The 19,732-nt window shown below is 48.6% G+C and overlaps 1 protein-coding gene across 8 annotated transcripts in view; it reads left to right on the forward strand.

The window, feature by feature from the left end:
- Window positions 1–19,732, forward strand: part of MYO19 (myosin XIX) — a 39,073-nt gene that overhangs the window by 12,738 nt on the left and 6,603 nt on the right. For 6 of the 8 annotated variants that reach the window (XM_003817958.6, XM_063599120.1, XM_034942053.3 and 3 more), the window contains 15 exons: window positions 6,024–6,156; window positions 6,832–6,901; window positions 7,466–7,568; window positions 8,285–8,381; window positions 8,505–8,581; window positions 10,542–10,632; window positions 11,079–11,250; window positions 12,862–12,935; window positions 14,072–14,193; window positions 14,484–14,597; window positions 14,857–15,033; window positions 15,388–15,540; window positions 16,590–16,697; window positions 17,973–18,043; window positions 18,793–18,896. In XM_003817958.6, the coding sequence (XP_003818006.2) occupies window positions 6,024–6,156; window positions 6,832–6,901; window positions 7,466–7,568; window positions 8,285–8,381; window positions 8,505–8,581; window positions 10,542–10,632; window positions 11,079–11,250; window positions 12,862–12,935; window positions 14,072–14,193; window positions 14,484–14,597; window positions 14,857–15,033; window positions 15,388–15,540; window positions 16,590–16,697; window positions 17,973–18,043; window positions 18,793–18,896 (1,666 nt within the window). The remainder of the gene's footprint in view (window positions 1–6,023; window positions 6,157–6,831; window positions 6,902–7,465; window positions 7,569–8,284; window positions 8,382–8,504; window positions 8,582–10,541; window positions 10,633–11,078; window positions 11,251–12,861; window positions 12,936–14,071; window positions 14,194–14,483; window positions 14,598–14,856; window positions 15,034–15,387; window positions 15,541–16,589; window positions 16,698–17,972; window positions 18,044–18,792; window positions 18,897–19,732) is intronic. The other 2 variants (XM_055102039.2, XM_055102038.2) reach the window with 1 other exon arrangement.

A 19,732-nucleotide genomic window follows, 5' to 3' on the forward strand; every position in this document is an offset into this window, starting at 1 on the left:
GAAATAATTTTCTTTCTGAATATAGAGACTTTATTTTCTTTTTTCTTTTTCTTTTTTTTTTTTTTTTGTTTGGCTCACTGCAACCTCCGCCTCCCGGGTTCAAGCAATTCTCCTGCCTCAGCCTCCCGAGTAGCTGGAACTACCGGCATGCACCACCACACCCAGCTAATTTTTGTATTTTTAGTAGAGATGGGGTTTCACCATGTTGGCCAAGATGATCTCGATCTCTTGACCTCGTGATCTGCCCTCCCCGGCCTCCCAAAGTGCTGGGATTACAGGTATGAGGCACTGTGCCTGGCCGAGGTTTTATTTTCATATATTGCTGTTGAGAGAGCCAGTCCATAATGGTGATTTTTTTTTTTCCCTAAAGGTTTTAGGTATTAAAATTCACAGTGATGTGTTGTGGTATAGCCTTTCTTCACTTATTATGCTGGGTACTTTGTGTGGGTCTTTTTAACTTGGAAACTCATGTCCTTTTGTTCAGGAAAGTATTTTTGTGTTATATCTAATAATTTCCTCCCCTGTTTTCTCCTTCTGGAACTTCTGTGAGGAAATTTGGTTAGTTGTGTAATCATGTTTTTCTCACCTATCCTCCTTTCTCTTTATTTTTTTAATCTTCTGAGAGGTATTCTTTTCTTTACCTTCCAATTCTTTGGAACTTTGAATATTTGTTAAAAATTTTAATTCTACATTCTAGTTTTTTTCTAACGTTTATGATATTTGTCATTTCACGTAAAAGAGGCTTATGAAATAATGATCCTAGAGTGTCTGTTCATATTTGAAAATAAGGCATTAAACAACTGATTAGAATCTGTGTTTACGTACAAGATTGTCAACCAATGGGGCCTCACTGTAAGTAGCTTTTTAAACTTGTGGGATCCCTGAATGGCCATAACTTTTCCCATGAGCTTATTGGTGTCTCCAGAAAAGATTCCTCCAGTCTTTCAGCAGAGAGGTGGAAACTATAAAGAATCAAATGGAGATGATAAAAATTTAAAACATGATAAATCTTTGGGCATATCAACAGACTAGACATGCAAAAGAATGCATTAGTGAACTTAACAGTTGGTGAATAGAAATTATCCAAATTGAAAAACAAAGAAAATTGCATCCAAGAACTGTAGTACAATATCAAATGGTCTGCCATTGAACAATGCAGAGGTTAGGGGCACCAACTCCCCACGCAATTGAAAATCTACATATAATTTAACTGCTGATTAACTACTGTTGACTGGAAACCTGACAAATAACATAACAGTCAGTACATATTTTGTGTGTTATATGTCTTATATACTGTATTCTTACAATAAAATAAGCTAGAGAAATGAAATTAAGAAAGTCAGAAGGAAGAAATATATTTACTACTTAAGTGAAAGTGGATCCTCATAAAGGTCTTCATCACTGTCATCTTCACTTAGAGTAGGCTGAGGAGGAAGAGGACAGTCTTGCTTGGTCTTGCTGTCTCAGAGGTGGCAGAGGTAGTGGAAGTATAATAGAAGGGGAGGCAGGAGAGATTTATTGAAAAAAAAAAACCCACGTATAAGTGGACCCATGCAATTCAAACACGTGTTTTGAAGGGTCAACTGTACTTGTAATTGGTGTCCTAGGAGTAGAGAGAGGACATGGGTCAAAAGTAATATTTTTACAAAATTAACCAAAGATGGCAAGCACAGATCCAAGAAGCTCAAAAAATGCCAAGTAGAATGAATACAAAGAAAACACATTTAGGCACATTATGGTCAAAGTGCTGAAAACTAAATATAAGAAAAAAATCTTAAGGACCAAGTGCAGTAGTTCACGCCTGTAATCCCAGCACTTTGGGAGGCTGAGGCAGGCGGATCATTTGAGGTCAGGAGTTTGAGACCAGTCTGGGTAACATGGTGAAATCCTGTCTCTATTAAAAATACAAAAAATTAGCAGGGCATGGTGGTAGGTGCCTGAAATCCCAGCTACTTGGGAGCTGAAGTGGGAGAATTGCTTGAACCCAGGAGGAGGAAGTTGTAGTGAGCCAAGATCATGACAGAGTGAAACTCTGTCTCAAAAAAAAGGAAAAAAAAATCTTAAAGGAAGCCAGGAAAATAAATATTACATAAAAATGAACAAAGATAAGAATGACCATAGGAATCTTGACAAAAACTGTAAGCCCACAGATAAAAGTGACACCTTTAAAGTGCTGAAAGAAAAAAATCTGTCAACTTAGAATTCTGTTATCAGCAAAAATATTTTTCAACAATGAAAGTGAAATAGACTTTAAGACAAACAGAAGTTGAGGGAATTCATTGCCTGCAGACTTGCACTGCAAGAAGTGATAAATTCTTTAGTGCAAAAGAATATGAAAACCAGATAAATATTTGGATCTACACAAAGGGGTAAGTTTCAGCATCACAGATGTAAAATCTTTTATTTTTTTTCTCTCTTTAGAAGATAATCACTATAAGGCACAAATGGTAACAATGCTTATATGATAGAATGGAATCATTAAAATGCCAAATTTAATCAAAGGCAATAAGAAAAAAGGGAACTAAGATCACATGGAACAATTTAAAAAAATAAGATGGTAGATTTAAACCCAGGCATAGTGACAATTACGATAAATATAAGTGGTCTACTCATGGATAAGTTCAAACTAAATGGATGGGAAAAAATATAACATCCTAACACCCATAAAGGAAAGCTGAAGTGGTTACATTAGAACAAGCAATGTTGCTAAGGATAAGATGAGACATTTCATAATGATAAATGGGTGAATTCATCAAGAAAACATTTCTAAACAGGTGTGTACCTAATTACAGTTTCAAAATACATGAAGTAAAATCTGCTCTCATTGAAAGGAAAAATATATAAAATCAAAACTACATTTTGAGGCCAGGCACAATGGTTCACACCTGTAATCCCAGCACTTTGGGAGGCCAAGGCTGATGGATTGCTTAAGTTCAAGACCAGCCTGGGAAATGTGGGGAAAACCCATATCTACAAAAAAATACAAAAATTAGCCAAGCGTGGTGGCTTGTGCCTGTAGTCCTAGTTTACTCACACAGAGCAAGCAAGACTCTGTCTAAAAACAAAAAACAAAAAGATTAAAATGATACAAACTATGTTCCTTGAGCTGAATAGAATTGAACTAGAAATAAATAACAAAGACACCTAGAAAATCCTAAAACATTGGGAAATTAAACAATGCACTTCTAAATATCCTATGGGTAAAAGATAAAATCACAATGATACTATAAAGAAAAAAAATATCTATCTATCTGTCTATCTATCTCACTATGCCTGGGTTTAAATCTACCATCTTATTTTTTAAATTGTTCCGTGTGATCTTAGTTCCTTTTTTTTATTGCCTTTGATTAAATTCAGCATTTTAATGATGCTATGCTGTCACCATTGTTACCATTTTTGCCTTAGTGATTATCTTCTAAGGAGACAGATATATATATACATACTTTTATGTATATACATATATACACATATATATATATACACATATATATATATATATATATATTTTTTTTTTTTTCTCTGAGATCCTCTGGCCCAGGCTGGAGTGCAGTGGTGTGATCTCAGCTCACTGCAACCTCCACCTCCTGGGTTCAAGTGATTCGTTTGCCTCAGCCTTCCGAGTAGCTGGGATTACAGGTGCATGCCACCACACCTGGCTAATTTTTGTATTTTTAGTAGAGACTATGTATTTTTAGTAGAGACGTTATAGTTTCACTATGGTGGCCAGGCTGGTATCAAACTCCTGGCCTCAAGTGATCAGCTCGCCTCAGCCTCCCAAATTGCTGGGATTACAGGCGTGAGCCACTGTGTCCAGCCTTGTCTGAAATTTCATAACCAAGTCGGTATTAGAAAATATTTTGAACTAATAAATTAAAATGAAAGCACAACATCTTCATTACCTCTTTTTTTTTTTTTTTTTTGAGATAGTTTCGCTATTGTTGCCCAGGCTGGAGTGCAACGGTGCGAGCTCAGCTCACTGCAACCTGCGCCTCCCCGGTTCAAGCGATTCTCCTGCCTCAGTCTCCCTAGTAGCTGGAATTACAGGTGGATGCCATGACACCCAGATAATTTTTGTATTTTTAGTAGAGACAGGGTTTCACCATGTTGGTCAAGGCTGGTTTTGAACTGCTGAACTCAGGCAATCCACCCACCTTGGCCTCCCAAAGTGCTGGGATTACAGGCGTGAGCCACCGCACCTGGCCTCATTACCTTATTTAATCTTAATTACCTCCCAAAGATCCCTTCTCCAAATGCAGTCACATTGGGAGTGAGGGCTTCAAAATATGAATTTGAGGGGAACACAATTCAGTCTGTGGCATACCTTAAGAAGCTAGAGGGGAACAGAATAAACCCAAAGTATGCAGAAGAAGGGAAAAAGTAAAGATGAATAAAATAGAAAAATTAATGAAATAAAAGACTTTTCTCCAAAAAGATGAATAAAATGATAACTCTCACTGGGTGCAGTGGCTCACGCCTGTAATCCAGCACTTTGGGAGGCCAAGGTGGGTGGATCACCTGAGGTCAGAAGTTAGAGACCAGCCTGACCAACATGGTGAAAGCCTGTCTCTACTAAAAATACAAAAATTAGCTGGGCATGGTGGCAAGCTCCTGTAGTCCCAGCTCCTCAGGAGGCTGAGGCAGGAGAATCACTTGAACCCCGGAGGCAGAGGTTGCAGTGAGCCGAGATCGTGCCACTGCACTCCATCCTGGGTGACAGCAAGATTTTGCCTCTAAAGAAGACAAACAAACAAAAAAAATGATAACTCTCCAGTCAGACTTATAAAAAGAGAAAAAAGATGTAAATCACCAGTATCAGGAATGAAAGAGTAGACATCAATATAGATCTTACAGATTAAGATAATATTTTGAATAACTTTATGCCAAGAAATTATACAATTTAGATGAAATGGAGAAATATTTTGAGAAACACAAACTGCTGAAGATCACACAAGAAGAAAAAGAACCTGAATAGCCCCTATTTCTGAAAGAAATTGAAGTCATAGTTAAAAGCCTTCCCACAGAGAAAGCTCTAGGCCCTGGTGGCTTGACTTGTGAATTCTACCGAACATTTAAGGAAGAAATGTTACCAGTTCTACATAAAGTCTTTCAGAAGATAGAAATATCTCTGATCCCAAAGAAAAATCTAAAGAATCAACAAAGTAAGTTGCCACCTTACTGCAACTAAAAAGTTGTAGAGCGTTTAGTGAGGTGATAGGATATGAGGTCAATATGTAAAGACAGTGTATTTCTATGTCCTAGCCACAAACAATTAGAAGTTAAAATGAAAGTATACCTCACTTCAGCTGATTAAGAACAAAAGAGTATGAATTAAAATTAGACTGCTTGGGGCCAGGTGCGGTGGCTCACACCTGTAATCCCACTTTGGGAGGCCAAGGTGGGCAGATTACGAGGTCAGGAGCTCAAGACCAGACTCACCAACATGGTGAAACCCCGTCTTTACTAAAGATATAAAAAATTAGCCAGGCGTGGTGGCGCGCGCCTGTAATCCCAGCTACCTGGGAGGCTGAGGCAGGAGAATCGCTTGAACTCAGGAGGCAGAGGTTGCAGTGAGCCGAGATTGTGCCATTGCACTCCAGCCTGGGAGGCAAGATGAGACTCCGTCTCGGAAAAAAAAAGTTAGACTGCTTGGGTATAAATTGGAGCCCTGTCATTGAGTAGATGCATGATTTTTAATAAATTTTTAAATTTCTATGCTTTGGTTTTATTGTTTTATAAACAATTGTATAATCACACCTTTGCAGAGTTTGCAAAAAAACATACACAGAAAGCCTCGATAGCTCAGTGTCTGCCACAGAGCTGAGAGAAACAGATGTCTACTCCCATTTTACAAACACAGGTAGAGGAAGTGCCTTGCCTGAGGCCAGGGTTGAATTCTGCCTTCACCCATTTTGTCAGCAACACACTGGTGGAGAAGAGAGCTCTGGAGGGCACTGTTCTCTCAGGCAGGCTCAGAAGTGGGTGGGAACATAGATACAGCTCCCACAGGGCTGTTTCTGCCACAGACATGGACGTCTCGCTGCCTGATGAAGTTCTATGCTGTGGTGGCCGCCTCACCTGCATCTTGGGAGAGCCACAAGATTGCAGAGAGGATAGAACAGAGGATCCTGAACTCCAACCCTGTCATGGAAGCTTTTGGTGAGCTTGGGCTCCTTTGCACAGTATCTCAGTCCCATTTCCTCTGGGATTTTCCACCTTCCAGGGAGAGGGACAGTGCTTTGAGACCCTCCCTTGGGTGGGGGTGGAGGATGAGTGTATCCTTCACTGCCTCAGATCCCCAACCTCTCCCTGGTACTCCTTAGCATCATTCTAACAGAGGTAATGTCGTTCAGTCCTCTTCCTCGCTCCAGCCTAGGCACACGTAACAGTCGTGCTGGAGAAGACCTGGTGGCTTAGCTCGTCCAAATTCTGTCTTTCTATCCAGTTTCCTGATGGTTCAATGAAGGGTACTTGTTAAGGGATACAAGGTGATTAGTGTTTGTGTTGGCACTGGAACCCAGATGTGCCTTCCTGTCTAAAGTCAGTAGTGACAGCTGATTGTTTTTGACCTTTCCCTTCAAAGAAAGGTCCCTGACTGCCTAGGCTTGCTCATTCCAATTTCTTGCCAGGAAGTTCTTCTAACTCCCCTGAATCCCACTTGCTAAAGCATGAGGGCCCATTTTCTAGTCCTGTCCCCTATGACATGAAAACCAACAAAGGGGCCTTTAGGTGACTTGAGCACGGGAACATGACCTCCAGAGACCTGCAGCCACCTTGGCTTATGAGGACTCTGCAAACCCAGGGGAGTGAAATAAACACAGGTGTGATCTGTAGGGAATGCGTGTACACTGAGGAATAACAACAGCAGTCGCTTTGGGAAGTTCATCCAGCTCCAGCTGAACAGGTAATAGCTGCTGTTGCCCTGGCTAGTGGGAGGATGGGATTGGGGAGGTTGAAAGTGGCTGGGGCAGTATCTGGCCTGGGCCACCCCTATGGGCAAAAACCGTGCTCCTCCTGGTGCATGCCCTTTACCTCAGGTGTGAGCTCTGAGGGTGATCTTTGCACCTGGAGAACTATAGCTCCTCTCCCCTTGGGGAACCCTGGGGCAGTGCACTTATTCAGGCCTGGGTTCCTCCTGGCTTTTACTCTTGCTTAGGGACTTCAAGCTAAATTGCCACCTCTTTGGACCATATCCCTGAGCTTGAGGCTGAGACTTCGACTCCTGTCTTGGGGTAGAGCAAAGTGATGTGCAGAGGCCTTGGCCCTGCCCACCTGAGCTAGATGCAGGGGAATATTCCACGACACCCAAGGACATTCTGAGTGGTCCCCACCCCTCAATGCCCATTGGCTAAGTGGAAGAGCTTGGCAGGGAGTTGCCAGGTAGCAGGCAATCTGGCACACCCAGATTGCCAGACATGGCTATGGAATGAATGGGCAACTAACGGGCTCTGGCCTGTGTGTGTCCCAGGGCTCAGCAAATGACTGGAGCCGCAGTCCAGACCTACCTCCTAGAGAAAACTCGAGTGGCCTGCCAGGCTTCCAGTGAGAGGAACTTCCACATCTTCTATCAGGTTTGTGCCAAATGGGGCCACAGCCCCCCAGATGCAGGACAGGGATGGGTCCGTGTTTTTCAACCCCCCACCCCCCAGAATGCTCCATGCCTGGTTCCTTCACCTAGCTTTTGATGGAGCCACCACTTTATCCTGCAGACTTTACATGCAACACTTCTGCCTCACACTGCACCTTGGCTCCCAGCACAGTTGTGGCCTGGGAGTATGTTTTACCTCCTCCATCAGACCAGAAGGTCCTTGAGGCTGGGACTGTATCTCTAGGGTGGAAGCCATGTCACTCTTATCATTTTAAGGGCTCTCCTAGAATGGCATCTGTCGCTAACAGAACAAGGGCTTCCCTAGAGTTGTGCCTTTTCCATCGGACTGGGAGTCCCCCAAGGCATGGATAGGATATCTCCCTTTCTCTCAAAATCGGAGCATCCTTAGGTGATGGGTATGCCTCCCACGTCAAGACGATGGACTCCCTGGGCAGGAGTTGTCCTTTTTTCACCAGACTGCAGGTTTCCCTAGAGCAAGGTTCTTTTGCATCAGATTGGAGACATCCAGGGCTATGTTTACGGCATCTTTTGCCCCCATACCTGCCCTGGGCTCTCGGAAGGGACCTCTGAGCCTTGTGATGTTGCTACCAACTCTCCTCTTATCCCAACCCCATGCCTATGCAGGCCTGGGCTTTTCTCAAACCCCCTACCCAGCCTCCCACCTACCCTTCTCCACAGATTTGCAAAGGAGCCAGTGAGGACGAGAGGCTCCAGTGGCACCTTCCTGAGGGAGCTGCCTTCTCCTGGCTGCCCAACCCAGAGAGGAGCTTAGAAGGTAAGGGGAGCCCCATCCAGCACCTTGCGCTGACCCAGCATCACCCACCCACTCTGTACAGAGCCTGCCTCCCTCGCATCTTGCTGCTGCTGACCTCTGCCCCGAACTTGGATTCTTTTTCAGAGGATTGTTTTGAGGTGACCAGAGAGGCCATGCTCCATTTGGGCATTGACACCCCTACCCAGAACAACATCTTTAAGGTCAGAAGAAAAGCCACATCACTTATGTTTGGCAGAGATGACGGGCAGCCCTTTTCATAGAGATTTTCCCTGGACTTGGAGTTGGTCTTTCCCTGAGGATCTAGGACTTTGGGCCCCTCTGTGCTACCTCCAAGGAATCAGTCACCTCTGTTCTGCTGAGGCTGGAGACCAGGTGGTGGGGTGGACGGGGCATAAGGAACAGTGATGCATACACAGTGCTAGAGTACAGAATGCAGTAAGTGATCCATGGGGGCAGAGAGCAAGGTACCGCATGATCAGAAGAGAGAACTAGTGCTACCGCCTTGCTTGTCTAGTACATTAAAACTTACAAGTCATGTTCACGCTTCTCTGCTCACTTAGTTTTTTAAACAGTCCTCTGTGTGTGTTTATTTCCCTTTATGCCTGAGAAAACCAGAGAGGTAAAGTGACGTGCCCAAGGTCAGATACCACTAAGTGGTGATACAGAGTACCAGACATAGTAATTCCAAATTCCTACCCTCTCTGTCTTCCCCCAACCCGTGCCCCGTCATCCTCTGGAACATGAGACTGCCCCAGGTGAGCTGGGCTCCTCTCAGTCACACTAGGGGGGCCTCCCTTCTGTCTTTGCTGACAGAGCTGACTACCTCCTCTCATCTTCCTCACCCTCTAGAGCAGCAGGAGGGGATAGATAGGATGGCCTGGCAGTCGAGAAAGGGAGGCCACTTCAGGGAGGTAGCAATGCAGTGGAAAGTGACCCTCACCTCCAGATGGGGGCTGCTCAGACACTGCCAGGTAAGAACTTGACAGAAGGACAGCACCTGGGGACAAGCCCAGGATAAGTGGACAACACTGGGAGTCGGGGCAGGAGTGCTTTGGAGGTGGGCATGACCCTCTGCCACAGCCCTTCTGCCTGGTGGGCATGGCAGTCTTCTGGAGCAAGTTGTGGCCGGAAGACCAGTAGCACATGGAGGCACCCTGCCTGGGACCATATAGGAATGGTGGGTGGGGTCCCTGTGTCAGGTCTGAGGGTGGTTTTCTTTTTTTTTTTTTTTTTTTTTTGAGATGGAGTTTTACTCTAGTTGCCTAGTCTAGAGTGCAGTGGCACAATCTCAGCTCACTGCAACGTCCTCTTCCCGGGTTCGAGTGATTCTCCTACCTCAGCCTCCGAGTAGCTGGGATTACAGGCATGTGCCACCACACCCAGCTAATTTTGTGTGTGTGTGTGTGTGTGTGTGTGTGTATTTTTAGTAGAGGTGGAGGTTCACCATATTGGTCAGGCTGGTCTTAAACTTCTGACTTCAAGTGATCCACCTGCCTCAGCCTCCCAGAGTGCTGGAATTACAAGCGTGTGCCACCATGCCTAGCTGGGTCTGAGGGTTTTGAAGTTGCTGGGCCTTGGTGGGGTGAGGGGAGCTTCTGTCTATAGCCCCAGGGGGCTTGTCGGTGTGGAACATTGAGTACAAAGTCAAAGGGGCACCCATCGGACACAGACCAAGGTCACAGTGCCTCCAGCAGGCTGGGCTCTCAGAAGCCTGACAGTGGGAAAGGGCTCAAGGAAGCAGAGACAAGCCTCCAGCAGGCACACAGAAGCATCCCTGCCCCCAGTCACCAGTCTATTCCTAGAGAGCAGGGGACAGAAATGTAGAGGATGGGCGGGCATGGAGGCCCACAGGCTGCCCCAGGAGACATCTGAAGTCAGCCTGGGTTCTCATCCCACCCTTCCCCTCGGGAAGCACGTGTCCTCAGTCTCATCTCTATCATAGGCAGTGGCATAGCACATACCTTACAGGTTGTTGAAAAGATGCAATGAGGCGATGCATGTAACTTGTATAGAATTGTGTCTGGCAGAGATGGGCACACCTGGGCCATGATCGGGAGCTGCCCTTCTGCTGTCGTGATTGTACTCAGCAGAACGGCCCTTCCCAGAGTAGGCCCACGTCACGCCCTCTCCTACTCCCACCCATCCTTTTCTTTCCCCCAGGTCCTAGCTGGACTGCTGTACCTTGGCAATATCCAGTTTGCTGCCTCCGAGGATGAAGCCCAGCCCTGCCAGCCGATGGATGATGCCAAGTGTGAGGGTCAGGGTGTAGGATAGGGCAGGCCCTGTCAGGAAGGTAGCCAGCATTGCTGGGGTTGGGTGGAAGGCTGGATGGTGAAAATTGGAATCTGATGCTCTTGCTTATGCTACCCACCATAGGGCCTGGCCCTGGATCATTTACTCCTCACCCTGTCTGGTAAGGCAGACAGTATCGTCCCCATCTTAAAGATGAGAAAATGAGTCAGAGGTTTGTAAAGTGATTTGTCCCATACATGGCAGCATGGACTGGTACATGAAAGTGCTGGGTTTGAGTTCTGACTGCCGTTTATGGAGTCCTTTGGTGAGTCACTTCACTGATCAGAACTTAGGTTTCTTCTGTCCAGTTGGGGAAGTCATGGTCCCGCTGTGATGACTTCACAGTGCCTCGTGAAGAGGACTGGATGGAGAGTGATTTGCCTAAAGAGGATTTGCCCCTCCCAGACTCTGTCAGGACGGCAGCCTCGCTGCTGGGGCTCCCAGAGGACGTGCTGCTGGAGATGGTGCAGATTAGAACCATCAGGGCAGGCAGACAGCAGCAGGTGTTCCGGAAGCCCTGCGCCCGAGCCGAGTGTGACACCCGTAGAGACTGCCTGGCCAAACTGATCTATGCGCGGTGAGCAGTTACTCTGGCCCCTTGTTGGGGAGGACCCCAACAAGTGCTCTTCCTGTCCGGGGTTGGGCCAGACAACATCAGGCAATAGGCACAGGCCCAGGGTGGGAGATAAGACAGACTGGTTCCTCTCCCTGCTCCTCAAACCCCTGGACACATCAGGGCACGGCTCCCAGGTTTCACCAAGCAGCGTCTGTGGCCTCTTTCTGAGTGGGAAAGTTGCTACATTCCTGGCCAGAATTCAGCTCATTATTAAAGTTCAGGAGGCTGCTTTAGCCTCAGCAAGGTGAAGAGAACCTGCTCAGCTGTCTGCTGGCAAGGCAGGCCCCAAAGGTGATCTAGAGCCTTCGCAGTTCCTGCTTCAGATCCTTGGCTGAATGGGCCTCTCTGTCTCCCTGTGCCTTTGTACATCACCTAGGAGTTTGATAGATTGTGGTAAAGCCAGAGGCTGAGCCCACAGCATGTAGCACAGTGGTGAAGGTGGGGTCCTGGCCTTTTCTGGTAGGTTACATGGGTACGTCCACCCTCTGGCCATGTGGTTAAGGATGATCTCTCACCTTGAGTTCTGAGATTCTTCAGCAGGCCTTGTAAGGGCTTCAGGGGCCCAGAATCCTCTGAGATGAGCCAGAATGAGTGTATGTGTGTGCATGTGCACATGAGACCTTGGGCACCTTTCTGGGGAGAGGGTCCCCTGCTTTCATAAACGCCACAAAGAGCCAATAGCCTGAGAAGCTCTGCTGGGGGAACCAGATCGTCTGAGTTGAAAATGGTCCAGGGCAGCTGAGGCCAGACTAAATCCATTTCAGCAAGAGACTAGTTACCACTGCCTCAAAGCTAATTTAAGGTCACAATTTGAGGTCAAAGGCTTTTAAAGCCTTTGCCTACAAGTCACTCCAAGATGAGCAGATAAAGTGTGATGAACACAGATAGAGTGAGCTTCTGACCACAGGACATTTGCACAGCCCCTGTTGCAAAAAGAGCCAGTTTATTTACTGAAGGGAAAAAAGTTGCAGAGCAATTCCTTTAAGAAAAATTGTAAGGAAGAAACCCCTGTATAGTGCTGTACGTGTCAGCGTCTTGTGTGGTAGTCTCATCTTCTCTGGGCTGGGGCCGGTTCTAGAGTGGAGGATGCCATTGTTGACCTCGGGACTGGGGGCCCACTTGTGCAGAACTACATCAGGAGGTATGGTGGGGCCTTGAGCTCTGGGCTCCACCGGTAGAGTTTTGCAGGGGTGTTCAATGAACTCAGTTATTTACAAACCACACCCAGGCCCATCTGCCCCTTCCCAAGACACTAGCTGGGTCTTGAGCCATGTGACTGAGCTCGACTGATTCCCTGCCCAGCCTAGGAGCTGAGCTTGTCCTGTGCTCAGTCTTCCCATAAGGACATGCCAGGTTTGTGTGTACCTGGGAACATGCATGCCCATAGCCTGCATCTGTAGTAGGTCAAGATGTGATAGGCCGGAAGCAAGAGGAGAGGATTTGGCCTTTGACCTGTCAGGCTCAGAATACAAGGGCCCCCCAGGGTGTAGCACCCTGATGGGGGGAGCAATTTTACCACCCCTTTGACTCAGCCAGACCCTCTCACCAGAGTCCACTCTCTTCCCCCAACAGGTTGTTTGACTGGCTGGTATCAGTGATCAACAGCAGCATCTGTGCAGACACCGACTCGTGGACCACTTTCATAGGTAGCAAGGCCTCACTGTGCTGGGAGCACTCCAGAAAAAGAGCAATAAAGCCCTGGATGGAGAGGCAGGAGCCCTGGGTCCACTGTGTGACTCTGGGCAGTTCCTTTCCCTTTTTTGTCTCCTCTTGCATCTGCCTGCCAGCATAGGGCGAGATCTCTGCATAGGGTGAGATCTCTGCTCTCCTGCACCCACATCTGAGCAGTCCATAACTCTCCAGACAGGCTCAACAGTGCCTTGTCTGAAAGAGCCCTTTACCTCCCCAGAGACCCAGCTCTAATTGTGGGAGAGTAGTGGGGGTTGGGGAAAATAGCTGGATTAGAAGGGACTTTGGAGGCTGGCACCGTGGCTCACACCTGTAATCCCAACATTTTGGGAGGCCAAAGTGGGAGGATCACTGGAGGCCAGGAGTTGGAGACCAGCCTGGGCAATATAGCAAGACCCCATTTCAAAGAAATTAGCCAGGCATGGTGCTACATGCCTGTAGTCCCAGCTACTCAGGAGACCGAGGTGGGAGGATCACTTTAGCCCAAGAGTTTGAAGCTTCTGTGAGCTGTGATCACACCACTGCACTCCAGCCTGGTCAACAGAGCAAGACCCTATCTCAGGGGGGAAAACAAAAAAAGACTTGGGGGACATGACTGAGGGAGGTCAACACGGTTGTAACTAGGTGGGACAGTCAGTTATAGGAGGAAATAAAGCTTAAAGGTACAAGTGCAGTTTGCTCATGGAATGGTGGAATTCTAGGCACCAAATTGGCTAGTGAGACTAATGCCCTCCAAACTAGATTTAACACAGAAAATGTTCCCTGGGACCTGGTTTCCTATAGGAGGTGCCTATCAGAACCAGAGAATTCAGACTCAAAAATGGGCCTGATGCTCTGGGCTGTCTTCACACTTCATTTGGGTTTCCTGCTTGCTCTGAGCTCTACAGGGGAATGGGGTAGAGATGGGAGCCACCTTGGGTGGAGGGTGGGGAAGGTATGTTCTGCCCACCACAGGTGTCATGCTCACTCAGCCTGATGCCCAGGATGCCAAGTATAAGGCATTGGCAGGGGCCCAGCCACCCTGGGTTCCTTGGTCCCCTATTCCCCATCTGCTCCCTGCAGTGGCCCCATGGGTTCTCTGCCATCCTCCCAGGCCTGCTGGATGTGTATGGATTTGAATCATTTCCTGACAACAGTCTGGAACAGTTGTGCATCAACTACGCCAATGAGAAGCTGCAGCAGCATTTTGTGTCTCACTACCTAAGGGCCCAGCAGGTGAGGGATGGGGTGAGCAGGAGGCAGGTCCTTCTTTTGGATCCTCAATCCCTTCCTGACCTTCCAGCCCCAGTCCACGTTCTGATTAGAAGCCTTTTGTTCCTTCTTATTTTATTTTTAATTGACAAATAATAATTGCACATATGGAGTACAGTGTAATGTTTTGATATACTTTTGTTTCTTTGATGCTGTTCTGGAATACGCTGTGGTTCCGAGGCCAGCCGTGGATGGCCCGTCAGGACATCAGACCACAGCTGCCTTCTCCCACCTCATCCCACCTTGTTCTTTAGGAGGAATACGCAGTTGAGGGCCTGGAGTGGTCATTCATCAACTACCAGGACAACCAGCCCTGTTTGGATCTCATTGAGGGAAGCCCCATCAGCATCTGCTCCCTCATAAATGAGGTGGGGAGGTCAGCTAATGAGCCGAGCACCAGAGTTGGCCTTTGGGTTTTCTGGGGCCTTGATGATTATCCTGTTTCCTCTCTGTGCCTGTCTCCTCCCAGTCTGCCAAATAGATCTGCTAATTGCTATATTTTTTCTGTTGGGGACACTGTGATGCCTGTGTGATGTCTGCTGTCATGGGGTCCACAGGGTGGGGACAGTGAGGGTTGTGGTGAGACACTCTCATGTTGGTGGCTGACCCCCTGTTCCCATCCCACAGGAATGCCGCCTCAATCGACCCAGCAGCGCAGCCCAGCTCCAGACACGCATTGAGACTGCCCTGGCAGGCAGCCCCTGCCTGGGCCACAATAAGCTCAGCCGGGAGCCCAGCTTCATTGTGGTGCATTATGCGGGGCCTGTGCGGTACCACACAGCAGGCCTGGTGGAGAAGAACAAGGTACGGGCTGGGCCATGCCCTGTGGGGCCTGCGAGAAACGAGATGCTGGGTCTTTGCTATGCAGACATAGTAGTTTCCCCTCGTGAGTCCTTTCTCTCCTGAACCTCCTCCCAGAATCCAGAATCACCATCTTGGGCCCACCTGTCTGAGGTCTCCACTAATCAAGCATGACCTGCCTGGAGATAACCCATGTTAGACTGGGTCTCCAGGTCTCTGGTTGTCCAGTGGACCTTCTCTTGGACTCGGGCCCTGTCCTACCTGGAAGCCCCGTCATCTGCGGCTTGGGTGGGCAGTGGATGGCCCTGGGCAGAAGCTCCACCTGCCCTCACTGCTGCTCTTGCCATTTCCCAATAGGACCCTATCCCACCTGAGCTGACCAGGCTCCTGCAGCAATCCCAGGACCCCCTGCTTATGGGGCTGTTTCCTACTAACCCCAAAGAGAAGACCCAGGAGGAACCCCCTGGCCAGAGCAGGGCCCCTGTGTTGACCGTGGTGTCCAAGTTCAAGGTGGGTCTGATGTGCTGATGGGAGGTGCTTGGTTCACTCCACGGTCTCACAAATATTTATTGAGCACCTGCCAGGATCGGTGCTGTTTGTTGGGGAGCAGTGGCAAGTCAAGTAGATGTGGTCCCAGTCCCCTGGAGTTTATACTTCAGTGTGGAAGACAGAAACAGTAGACAAATAGGCTATCAGGTATAATATGATGGGAAGTCTAGGGGCCTATGGGGGCACCATGCAGCCTCTCACCCCCTGCCAGTGGGGTGCTTATGGGAAGAGGATCAGCTACATGAGCTTCTTTGACCTGGCTCATCCCCAGCTGTCTAGCTTCCTGTTCTAACCCTACCCTCACTCACTTCTCTCACATCGTCTGCTTTCTACCACCTCTCAGTCCTTGCATGTACCGCCCCACCTTCCTGGGATACTCTTGACTACTGCCCCATCAGCTCCACCTCACTCCCATCCTCCACGCCCCTTTTCCTAGTTTAGTCCTTCTCATCCTTCAGACTTTAGCTTTATTGCCACCACCTCGAGGAGGCACCTGGAAAACCAGGTTTGATTAGCACCTTCCTACCCAGCCTCAAACACACCCCCAAGGGTGTTCATCCAACATGTGTGGCCCATTGGAGTGAGCTCTGACATGGCAGCAGGCAGCCTGTGGCACAGCCTCCAACACACAGGATGAGCTGAGTGATAACAGTTGTTGCTGGACGAATGGCAAGAAGTTTTGAGATTGTTCTTTTCTAAGAAGATTGCTCTGGGGAGAAGTGGGGAGGGGAAAGAGGAGGAGATTGGATTCAGGGAGACCAGTCAGGGAGGATCACAGGTTTAGAAGGGTCCCTTAAGACAGAGATGAGGAGCATGGGAAGTTAGGAGAGGAACGTGCTCTGAGCCTGCTCGTCAAGAGCCTGCAGCAGTCATCCCTGCACAGGAGATTCTTGGTCTCAGGATCCTGGAAGGGCCCGCTGGAGTCATTTGATGTAGTTACTAACCAGAGCCCAGTTGATGGCCCTGGGCAGCCCCTCTCCCTGCCTAACCCCATGGTCTCTCATCTGCAGGCCTCACTGGAGCAGCTTCTGCAGGTCCTACACAGCACCACGCCCCACTACATTCGCTGCATCAAGCCCAACAGCCAGGGCCAGGCGCAGACCTTCCTCCAAGAGGAGGTAATTAACACCGGGCCAAAGCTGCTTCGCACCAAACCCCATCTGGCCAAGGCCCTGGAGAGATGAAGGGCAGGTCATCTGTTCCAAATGGAGTGCACAGAAGTGGTCTCTCCGGCCAGGCCTGACATGAGAGAGGACCCATCTCCCTTGCTGTGGCAGGGCAGGCATGTATGGTTGTGTGGTCTGTGCATAGTAGCCTAGCCAGGGAGGCAAGTTCCAGTGCATCTTGTTTTTTTGAGCCATGTACCCTGATGAGAGACTGAAACTGCCCAGAGGAATGGGTGTCTCGTGATTAGCTGAAAGTCTGCATCACCACACAGTCCCCGCACAGTGCAGCCATTTCTCACTGGAGGTATCTTTTTTTTTTTTTTTTTTTTTTTTTTGAGACTGAGCCTCACTCTGTCACCCAGGCTGGAGTGCAGTGGTGCAATCTCAGCTCACTGCAACTTCCGCCTCCCGAGTTCAAGTGATTCTCCTGCCTCAGTCTCCCAAATAGCTGGAATTACAGGTACGCACCACCACACCTGGCTAATTTTTGTATTTTTAGTAGAGGTGGAGTTTCACCATGTTAGCCAGGCTGGTCTCAAACTCCTGACCTCAGGTGATCTGCCCACCTCAGCCTCCCAAAGTGCTGGGATTACAGGCATGAGCAGCCACTGCACTCAGCCGGTATCATTTTTTTCTAATCTAACAAAAGCACTCTAGCCAGCAGCTGCCCTTTTCTTGGGATTCCAGGTTCTGAGGGATGTGGATGAGGGGTGAATGCTGGGCACTGCTGAAGGTGTGGCCTGGTAGATGTGGCCTTCCGGTTTGTAGCCAGGACAACTCAGCTCTGTGGTAAAGACCTGGGTTCAGGTCACAGAAGAATCTTCATAGTATAATCTTCCCTGCCTCTCAGCTGTGAACCACCCTCTAATGCCTGCAGACAGTGAAAACAATCCAAACTGGAAATTTGCCTGGGCTGGGTTGTGTGGTAGTGAGACTACACTGAGGGCAGGGTGAGACGGAGCCAGGACATCACTTGCTTCAGCTGTATCAGAAGCCACGCGTCGGATGAGGGGGACTTGGGACCACCAGGACCCTTTCTAGTGGGAGATTTGTTTTCAAGGTCCCTCGATTTCTCACTGCCCCAAGGAGATACCCCCATTAGCCAAGCCTTGGGAGAGCCTGCAGCTTGGCACTGGCCAGGGCCTAAGAAGAAGGGCTGAGAGAATGGCATTTCTGGCCTGCTGGCCCCATGCTGCAGGTGCCTGCCCTGTCTCCCCACCCTTGCAGGTCCTGAGCCAGCTGGAGGCCTGTGGCCTCGTGGAGACCATCCATATCAGTGCTGCTGGCTTCCCCATCCGGTGAGTGGGCTCGATCACGGCACAGTGCAGGGCCAGTACAGAGTGGGGCTCAGGACTCTCATTGGGCAAGAGCCTGCCCAACCCAGAGTGAGATGTGGAAATGAAGAGAAAGAGGCTGGTCTGTAGAAGTCAGCTGGGAACTAGGGAGCAGCACCCATCCGTTCATCCATCCACTTATTGTGCACTATTTTGTACCCAGCTGATGGCTGTGACAAAAGCCACATTGGTACAATGTTGGGGACAGAAGCCAGACTCAGGAGGGCTGACAAGCAATTGGGAGGAAGTGCAGATATCAGGTGCCAGCAGCTGTCTGAGAAGTGTTGCCTTGATGAGGAGCAGGGAGATCTGGGGGAGGCAGAGGAGACTGTGGGGTCAGAGAGGTCAGAGGGGAGATGTGGTCAAGCATGTCTGCGTCATAGGAGTGGTCCAATTGTTTGGGGAGAGGCCTGTCAGCCCCTTTGGAGGGAGGCAGCCCGCAAATCCCCTGCTAACACAAGAGATGCTTTGTGTTGGTAGACCAAGGCAGCAGGGAGAGCAGACCCATTTTAAATGGTCTTTATGGGTTTCCAACTAAGTGATCCTAGAAATCGCTTCGAAACCACATTCACATTCAGTGGGGATACTCGGGGAGGGCAGCACCGTGCTGTGTTGTTGAGCAGATTAAATAGAATAACTTCTGATGAGCCCTGAACCGTTAACCTGGCTCACAGATGAAGTAATTCTCTACTTCTGCCTGCTTTGGCTTCCAGGGTCTCTCACCGAAACTTTGTAGAACGATACAAGTTACTAAGAAGGCTTCATCCTCGCACATCCTCTGGCCCCGACAGCCCATATCCTGCCAAAGGGCTCCCTGGTGAGTGGGACCCATGAGTTAGTCATTTGTGCAACCACAATTTACTGAGCATCTACCCTGTGCCCTGTCTTAGGGCTAGGGGGCTGGGGCTTACTGGTGAATAAAACCAGCCCTGGTTTTGGTTCAGTGGGGGAAACAGATTCAAAAAAGACAAATAGTATGGAAAGTGGAAAAGCAGAGCTATGAGCAGGATGCTGTGGGTGGTGCTAGGGAGGTGTGAATTGGGGAAGGCTTCCTGGAAGAGGTAGTATCTGAGAATAAATTGGATTAGCCAGGTGACGGGTGGTCCACATGATAGATGTAATCTGAACAAAGGCCTAGAGGCTGGAGGCAGCAGTGTGGGTATGAGGAACTCCAGCCCGTTCTGTGTTGCTGGTTCACTGAGGCAGAGAACTGGGGCAGGTGAGGCTGGAGTGGCAGGTAGGGCTCCATCAAGGAATCTGGACTTTATTCTCTGGGCAGATGAGCAGGCACTGCAGGGGAGGGAGCAAATGACTCTGTCAGCCTCACACTTTCTGGAGACCACTCTGGGGGCACCATGGAGGGCTGTGGGATTGAGGCTGCAAAGTTGCCCCAATAGAGAGAAACAAGAATTGTGGGCACAGTCGGGAAATATTTGTTGGAAGAAACTGGTCAGTCTTGGTAGGGGCTTGACTAGATGTAGAGGGATAGGAAAGGAGTAAATTAACTTAGCCTGGGAAGTGAGGAAGAGCAAGAGGAAAAGAGGTTCAGGGAGGCTGAAGAGCCCGGGCATGGGTGACTTGTCCTGCAGGTCCAGTGAAGAAGTCTGCAAGGCACTTAGGCAGGCTTTAGTCTCAAAGGAAGAATCTGGAGGC

Source organism: Pan paniscus, chromosome 19, assembly GCF_029289425.2.
Source record: "Pan paniscus chromosome 19, NHGRI_mPanPan1-v2.0_pri, whole genome shotgun sequence".
In the NCBI taxonomy this organism is placed as follows: Eukaryota; Metazoa; Chordata; class Mammalia; order Primates; family Hominidae; genus Pan; species Pan paniscus.